Source organism: Apodemus sylvaticus, chromosome 3 (assembly GCF_947179515.1).
Source record: "Apodemus sylvaticus chromosome 3, mApoSyl1.1, whole genome shotgun sequence".
In the NCBI taxonomy this organism is placed as follows: Eukaryota; Metazoa; Chordata; class Mammalia; order Rodentia; family Muridae; genus Apodemus; species Apodemus sylvaticus.
In genome coordinates, this window is record NC_067474.1 from 143,810,017 (window position 1) to 143,818,567 (window position 8,551).

Consider the following 8,551-nt stretch of genomic DNA (forward strand, 5'->3'; position numbering starts at 1 on the left):
ACCAAACACATCGCACCTCCAGGCTTGCCTTACACATTTGACTTGGATCAAGACCAGTGGGAGCACAGACTGCTCACCCCTGCCGGCCAGCTATGGCTGCCGGGCTGACGAGTCCATAAAGCAGAGCGGGTTCTTAACACATACACCTGCTCTGGGCCAAAGGACATGCCTACAAGGGGCCCTGGTGTCGGCACTCCTGGGCTGGGCCCCAAGGCCCTGCCCCACTTCCTGACTGGTGATCTGTTAATACCTGCAGGTGTGCTCACCCCCCACCCCCAGTGGCCTCAGCCAGATGTCCCCTGCTTCTCATAGCAGAGTGGCACTCCAGAATGAGCTCACCTTCTGCTCTGGCAACAAGTACTGGGGCCTTTTGGGCAGCCTTGTAATCAGCTCAGTGGACGCCAGCGCACGGCTGACTGAGTCCATGGCCCTCTCTTTGTATTCTGTGAGTTCATAGAAAATAACCAGAGCGCTGATTTCCAAGAAGGTTGCAAACAGTAAATCTGTCAACCCACTGCCTACTCATCTACCTCCTTACCCTCCAGTCCAGAGGCTACTGTGCAGGGAACAGAAAGTGTGTCAGTCCTGGGCACCAGAGGCTGGGCAGGACCAGAGGCAGCATGGCCTACAATCAGTCCCGTCTGGAATAGGGGTGGGGTTTCACAGATAATCCCATTCCAGAGCCTTCTCTTGCCATCCCTCAGCTGCCCCACCTCCCACTCCTAACTTGAGCAGCACGGGCTTTGTGTAATGACAAAGAAAGGGAACAGTTGGTGCCAGGCTTTTAATTACAGTTGCTATGGGCTGCTGGCCTCCATGCCAAACGGCCACATGGAGTGTTTAAGCACTCCACAGTGCCAACGAGATCCAGCCTGTGCTTCGTGCAGTCCACACCTGGAGAGGGCAGACCGAGCTTCAGAGCTCACTGAGAAGGGCTGAACCCACATTAGTTCACAGGGGCACATCAGTACAGCTGGCCATGTGCGGTCCTGGCTTCTGGTGGCCTCCAAGCCCGGTGAATATGCCTGTGGGGACCTTTGGAGCAGACTCCAGCCAGGGAAGGCCTATAATTGAATAGGAGACAGGTCTTTGGGAGGAACGCCAAGCTCTGATAGGTCGAGGTAACACTGTAGGGTATAGCCACAGGAAATAGGGATGACAGTAACCACATCCACAGCACTAGATGGTTTACAACGCTCTCTGCTCTCTTGAGCGTGCTTATGCTCCTATCAACCCAGTTTAGGGGACACAATCTCAGAGAAGGAATGACTCTGGCCGAGTCACTCAGGCAGAAAGCCAGGACTGGAATGACAGCCTCTCACTGTGCAGCAGTGGTCTTCCTGTGAGGATTGGGGCGGATCCCAGGCAAAGGATCAGGCCTCCCAGAGCCTGGGGCGGCCCAACTCAGGACAGCACGGTAGTGACAGTGGTCAGCACGACATGCTCAGAGACTTTGGAGACGGAGCAGCGGCTCTGCAAGGACAAGGACTTGTGTCTGGCAGAGGAGTTGGGACCCAGACCAGGCAGGCAGCAGGAGAAGGCGGCCTTGAACTGCTCCCGGAATTTGCCTTGGTTGGGAGACAAAAGACACAGCCATAAAGGGACAAATGCAGCAGGAAGGGGCTTGAGCTCGAGGTACACCCACACCTGCCTAGTGGAGCTCAGAAGAAGGGGCAGAGCTGGGAGGGAGAGCCCGAGCTCCGCCCTGGAGGATGGAAGGGCCCCAGTCAGTTCCTGGAGCAGAATGCAATTGTCTTGATTCTTTGACTGCACTCTGGCAAGGAGCCTGGCTCAGGGCCTCATCTGTGTGTGTGTGTGTGTGTGTGTGTGTGTGTGTGTGTGTGTGTGTAGAGGAAAGCAGCAGGCCTTGCAGGTGACAGGCACACTGCACCAGGGGCTGTGCCAGTCCCTCAGATTCCACCCCCATCCCCCACCCAGGAGCATCCTCACACCTTCTGCCTCACAGATGAGAGGTGCAGAAAACTATGGTGTGCCCAAGGCCACCCAGCCTGAAGTTGAACCTGGGCTCCTCACCCCAAGCCCGGCTCGCAAAGGGGAGGGTGGTGCGGAGAAGAGAGACTGACTGCCCAGCACCGGGCTCAGCTCATGTGCTTATGTGTTACCAGCCTGCCATCCTCTAGGATCCAGCCAGGGAAGGGCACACAGTAGCTGCTCAGCGAACACAACCCAGGCAAGGCCTATGCATCTGGGTGGCTGCCTGTTCTGTCCGCCTCAGGAATACCCCTCTCTTCTGCCCTGGCCTCTGAGCTGGGAAGCAGCCAGGCAGCCTGGCTGAGTAATTCTTGAGTCTCAGTGAAAGTTAAGACTAGTGACCTCTGACCCCTTTCTCAAACGTCCTAGTTTTGAAAGATTTGTGTCCATGCTTGGGCAGTCATCTTGACAGTTCCTCTGAAGCCTTGTCCTAAATCTGAGGTGTGATGAATAACTTCTGCTAAAGCCAAGGTAGAGGGCCCACTGAAATGGGGAGAGGGGGCCACGGGAGATACAGGACAACATGGTGGGAATAGGGTTGAGGGGCCTGGACTCCCAGAAGAGAGAATGGACACTTGCTCCGAGGCTCGTAGATCCAAGGTAGTCAAGCCACACTACCCTGTGACTATGCTGATGACTGCCCCTTGTCCCTTAGCTAGACTGACTGTATAATCTCCCTTCAGTCAGGGCCTCCAGGTTCCTCTTCCCTCAGGTCTGGTTTCCTCTAGGAACATAGATTGCTATGTCTGCACCAGCCAGGAAGGAACTAGTCGGAAGTCTCGCTGAGCATGCTCCCTGGGTGGGCCCAGGCCCTGGCCTTCCTCCAGTGCCTATGATGTCCCACTCCATCTTGGGGTACCTCTGCGGGTCAGAGCTGAGATAATGGCTCCTGGGAGGGGCAGTGTATTTGTAATCTCCCTTGTGAGCGAAGGGTTCCCAGAGAGCGCCTGAGAGCAGGTGCCTCCTCCCCTCCCTGCCTGCTATGGACCCAGGGACCATGGCCACCCTCAGCATCATGTCTGTAGTCCACTTACCACTGAGGAAGTTGTAGATGATAGGGTTGGCAGCACTGTTGGCGTACACCAGCCAGTGGGAGAAGGTGAAGCAGGCGTAGACGGCTTCCCGGTCGTTGGCGTGGCGGAACATCCCGAACACTCTAGTGCCAGAAGAAGAAGGGCCCGAAGCAGGATAGGTGGGCGCGCGCAGGAGGTGGCGGTGCCCACAGAACTCTAGCTAGAAGATGTCCCCACTGCTCACTGCTGTCCCCTCGGGGCACTTGGTCTGAGATCTTGGCCACTGTTTTTGGTAGCCAAGCATGGATTTTGACCGGAATGGACCTCGGGACATCGACCAATGATCAGACTCCAGCTATCTGATCCCCTGGATCACTCCATCCACCTAACAGGAACAATACATCCTGGACAGCACCCATTTTTCAGTTAAAGTAGCTGAGGCTTAGAGAAGTTCATACCCAAGATCACACAAAGATCTGGCCAAACCCAGCCTGCCCCTGTCAGTCCTCCATGACCTTCCACTGACAACTCATGACTCCTCATCTGCTACATTCTTGTGTATCCCCCAGACCTCTGATGCTTGCTCCTGACTCTGAACTCATGGTCTTCTTGCATTGGGCTGAGATTGGGGACATGCACCTCCCAGCTTCTCAGAGAAGTCTTAATAACAACAGCAACAACAGTAATGACAATGACAACATTGTATCCAAGACAAAACCAAACCCACCAGCCCCCATTATTGCTCTGTTCTCCTTTGGAATTTCAGTTTTCTTCATGGTCCTCACTGCCTGATACACACTGCTTTTTCTATTGATTTGCTGTCTTTCTCACTGGAATGCAGCCTCTATGAAGACAGGGCTTTTGTCTGTCATTTGTACCCAGTCATCCTAGAACTTGATAGCCGGATGCAAGGGGTAGGATTTTCTAATTGCCCTTGGAGCCGAGCCGGATATCCCCATGCACGGATAGAGAAGATGGAAGCAGAGTGGAGGAACTGCCCATCCCAGGGTGGAGAGGTGCGAGTGAACGGTAGTTTTTCTCAAGCCCTGGAGTTCCTCCCCTACCCATGGTGCTCCCCATGCGTCCTCACCTCTTAAGGACATTGAGGACACTGATGGGCAGATAACAGAGCGCAAACACCAGCAGGACCACCATCAGCATCTTAGCGGTCTTCCTCCGAGCTCGCATCTGCTTCACCTCAGCCAGGAAGGCTCGGGCCCGGGGCTGCGGCTCTGTACACAGCCCCTGGTGCTGAGCCTCTAGTTGCTCTGAGGGCCGCTTCCAGTTTCGCACCAAGGCCGATGTGGTACCAGGGATCTATCCACACACACACACACACACACACACACACACACACACACACACACGAGGGAAAGGTGGATGTCACTCCTTGAGAGACTCATTCTCTTTGGTTAGGCCTTGGTGACCAAGGCGGGGACATACAAAGAAACTGCCACCCTATGGGGTCTGAACACCTTTCTAGCTGCTCCCCCATCCTCCTGAGATCTGCAGCTCCATCTCTGGGACAGGATGAAAAGCTGAGTCATAAAGAGATGCCCAGGTCACACTGTGGGGAGGCCTGGGAATCAGGACGGCCTCGGGGAAGGCCTGCACACCAGGCCGCCACCTAGGTAGGTGCCTTGCAACCACCCCACAACCAAGAGGCATGGGTCCAGAATGCAAGAAACTGGAGTTTAGAGACTGTGCACACATTCATGAGCTGTGTGACTTCTCTAAACCTTTGCTTCCTTAACGTAGACCAGCCAGGAAAGGCTCTAACTGGCTATGCCTGTAAGGCTGCCCTGGGTTTAACCACCCATCTCCCAACCCAGTGTCCTGCATAGCCTAGGCATGGATTAGCACTGTGTGGAACATACATGACATCCCAGAATGTCACTGAGACTAGTCAGCCTGTGACCCATGCTCTCTCACTGCCTAGACACTGACCCAGGACTTGCTGCCACAGTGCAGATGGCTCCTAGCACCCACCTTTCCATGAACCCCAGCAACCCCATTAAGGCCCCATGTAATGAGGAGAAAGTCAGGCCTGGAGCCAGTTGGCCTGGCTGGCCTTGGCAGTCACACTCTGGGGTGGGCAAGAGTGCCTCTGTGCTTAGCTAGCTGTAAGGCACTGGGCATGAAACCTCGCTGAGCAAGTGGTCCGGAACTGCAAGGGTTAACGTTCTGATACTAAGCTGAGCTTGGGAAGCCTATGGGTTTTCTGCTGGCTAGCTGAGTGCTTTAGGGGACATTGTGTTGCTTCTCTGGGCCTGTTTTCTCACCTATTTGGGGGGAAGGGACTAAGATATGGTGGTTAAAGCTGGCTCTATAACCCTAACTACTCAGGAAACTGAGGCAGGAGAATTATACATTCAGTCTAGTCAGGTCAACTTAGCAAGACCCTGCCTCAAAAAGGACAGAGGAAACCTGGATCGGGGAGAAAAGCTCTGCGCATAGTCTTCAGTGCTGGAACACTTGTCTAGCATATGCCAAGGCCCTGGAAGGTAATTGATTAATTAAAAGAGGCTGCAAGTCACTTTGGGGCCTCCAGCTCCTGAGGCCTGGCCTCGCTACATTCGCAGTGCGGATAATATGTTCCAATGTCAGGGGCCATCTACTCCCTTAGAAAAGCAGCTTCTCCTTCCCAGCCCAGACAGAGACAGGGACATCGGATGAGCTCACCTGGCGGCCCCAGAGCTTGCGGAAGATCTGGAAATAGGCCATGGCCATGAGGCCCAGAGGGGCCAGGTAGGTGACAATGAAGAAGCAGCTGTGATAGATCTTGGGGTAGAGTTCATCTGTAGGTCACAAGATGCAAGGATCAAGTCCACCCCGGGGGGTCCCGGTCTGCCTCAGCAATGCCACCCGGTCCCAACACAAACCAAAGCAGACGACTGAGTTTCACATAAGCACCATGTAGGGAGAGAGCCTAGAATTGCCCAGTCTGGGGCGCCATCCTGGAGGGATTCCCAGATGAAGTCCACACTAGAGGAGATACCTACCCTGGGGGTACCCACCCTGAAAATCCCCTGCCCTGGGGTATACACTCCCAGAGGTGCCCGTTACCTGTCCAGTGCTCATCACAGACAGAGAAGAGCCGGGTGCGATTGGCTAGCTCGGGCAGGACACTGCTGCACTCCATGACAGCGGCCTGGGGCACCATGACAGCCAGCGACACGGCCCAGATGCCCAGGATGGAGCCACGGGCACGGCGAGCTGTGCTCTTGAACAACAGTGGGTGGCAGATGGCATACCAGCGGTCCAGGGCGATGAAGCTGAGAGTCAGCACTGCCACTGACACCGACACGGCCTGCCCCATGGGGACACAACATCAGAGGTGGGGGGAGGGGAGCAGTTCACAACCCAGAGCTACCAGTGCAGCAAATCGTGACTCCACCCCTTTGTGCTGTGTGAATTTGGGCAAGTCACTCACCCTCTCTGAGCCTCATCTGCAGAATGGGAATATAGCATCTATCTGGCAGGATGCTGGTAGGAATAAATGAAACCATGTATGGAAAATGTCCAGTTGGAGACTGGACACACACGGTGAGACTCTGTGGCAAACACTCCTCTTCCTATTTTTTTCTAAACAATTTATTTAATTTTTTATGTGCATTGATGTTTTGCCTGCATGTATGTCAGTGTGAGGGTGTTGGATTCCCTGGGACAGGAGTTACAGACAGTTGTGAGCTGCCATGTGAGTGCTGGGAATTGAACTCAGGACCTCTGGAAGAGCAGCCAGTGCTCTAACCCCTGAGCCATCTCTCCAGCTCCTCCTTTCTGAGGTAGGTGCCATGGAACAGTGAAGACATGAGGTACACGATCTCCTCCTCAGAGGGGTCAGTTGGGCAGAAAACCTTAAAGCAGTGTGAAGTCCATGGGACATCACTGTCACCCTGCAAGGTCATCCATTCCCCATGCTGCTGGCAAAGCCCTCTGGGTCTGAGAGACACAGATGAATCTCCTGGTAGCACAGACAGGAACCGACTCCAGATGCAGGAAGAGAATCAAGGGCGACTGAGAGGCCATGGCGGTCTCTGGCCAGCCTTGCTCCCACTCCACTGATACCATCCGCATCCTGGTGTCTGGTATTGGGGAAGGAGACTAGAGAGAGAATTCTGTTTGACTCTCTTGGTCCCCACTGGGGTCAGGGAGCAGACCCCCGTGAGGGCAGGTCTGTCACTGTGGGCTCCTGTCTCCTCTCTGCTCAGGCCTGTGGACCTGGAAATAACTGTGTGGATGTGTGTGTGTGTGTGTGTGTGTGTGTGTGCATGTGTGTGTATGTGTGTGCATGCGTGTGTATGTGTGTGTGTATGCATATGTGTGTATGTGTGCATGCATGTGTGTGTGCTTGTGTGTATGTATGTGTGTGTGTGCATGAATGTGTGTGCGTGTGTGTGTGTGTGTGTGTGTGTGGACACGCTCACACATATATGGCCAAATTTGTACCTTCACCAGGAGGGGAAGTCTATGTGTGTATGTGGGGCTGTGTCTGTGTCCTGCTGTCCAGTCTGATAGTCCGAATGGCCCCACAAGAGTCCTAAGCCACCGTGACTTGACTGAAAGGCAAGCCTTAAGGTTACCGAGAGCCACCGAGGTCATAGGATTTGGACAGAGGTGGTAGAGGGTGCCGAGGGCCAGGGGAGAGCTAACCTGGAGATAGGGAATGACTTTGCACAAAGCATGGCCAAAGAACCACGATTCAGTGATGTCCACTAACAGGCTGGCAGGCAGGCAGATGGCCGTCACCAGCACATCTGCCAGGGACAGGTTGACAATGAAGTAGTTGGTGACTGTCCTCATGTGATGGTTCCGCCACACAGCCAGGCAGACTGCAGAGAGCAGCAGGGTGAAGCTGGTTAGCAGGGCCACACCCATTCAGGCCCTGTCCCGACCTCACCAGCAGGCATGTATGAAGGGAAGGCCCAGGACTCCCTCCAGTCCTCAGAAGAAGACAGACACCTACCCAGGGTGTTGCCCACCAAGGCTATGAGGAACACGGCCACGTAGGCGGCGATGAGAACCCACTCGTACTGCTTCGGGTAGAGATAATCGCGCCACAGGTAGTGGAGGAACTCATCCTCATAGTCTGGATGCAGATGGAAGGGCTCCCCGCTGCTGGTGGGGATGCCGGGCTGGGCCCCAGGCGTGGCCGAGGGTTCCATGAGTTTAGGAACCACCTCAGCTGAGGAGCATCCTCGTTCTGTGGAGGATGAGAAATTCCCACAAGCCCTCAGCCCACTCCTTTCAAAGGCCCTGGTCTTGAACTCAGGTCTTTGGGGGTCTCAGACCAAACTTCCTGAGGGAGAGAAGGGAGGAAAGAAGAAGGGAGGGAAGGGAGGGAAGGAAGGAAGGAGGAAAAGAAGGAGGGGAGATTAGGGACTTTGTCTACCTTCGTCTCTTTGTTCTTAGTCATGGGTTGGGAATGGTGGAGCTTGGCACCTTACCTCCCTCATTCAGACTCAGTTTCCCCGCCCAGTGACCCAACGGATTATTAAAGGTACCTGCCTTCCCAGCGCCACGATGAGGAGTTTCGAGCTCTAAGG

General features: G+C 54.6%; 1 protein-coding gene across 1 annotated transcript; it reads right to left on the minus strand.

The window, feature by feature from the left end:
* Positions 1-817: 817 nt before the first annotated feature.
* On the minus strand, positions 818-8,170 carry Hcrtr1 (hypocretin receptor 1). Its single transcript, XM_052175682.1, has 7 exons — positions 7,972-8,170; positions 7,659-7,837; positions 6,072-6,315; positions 5,688-5,803; positions 4,096-4,322; positions 3,027-3,148; positions 818-1,568 (listed from the first exon to the last, which is right to left on the minus strand). Exons 1-7 carry the CDS (start codon positions 8,168-8,170, stop codon positions 1,405-1,407), a joined length of 1,251 nt encoding a protein of 416 aa, XP_052031642.1. The 3' UTR covers positions 818-1,404.
* Between the last annotated feature and the right edge of the window lie 381 nt (positions 8,171-8,551).

What these genes read in the sequence shown, in the direction of transcription:
- Hcrtr1 (XM_052175682.1), bottom strand. Translation starts at nt 8,170, where the DNA reads ATGGAACCCTCGGCCACGCCTGGGGCCCAGCCCGGCATCCCCACCAGC. An exon ending in CTTGGTGGGCAACACCCTGG is followed by an intron (nt 7,838 to 7,971) that starts GTAGGTGTCTGT and finishes TGCTCTCTGCAG; the next exon opens with TCTGCCTGGCTGTGTGGCGG. An exon ending in GTCCTCAATGTCCTTAAGAG is followed by an intron (nt 3,149 to 4,095) that starts GTGAGGACGCAT and finishes TTCTGGCACTAG; the next exon opens with AGTGTTCGGGATGTTCCGCC.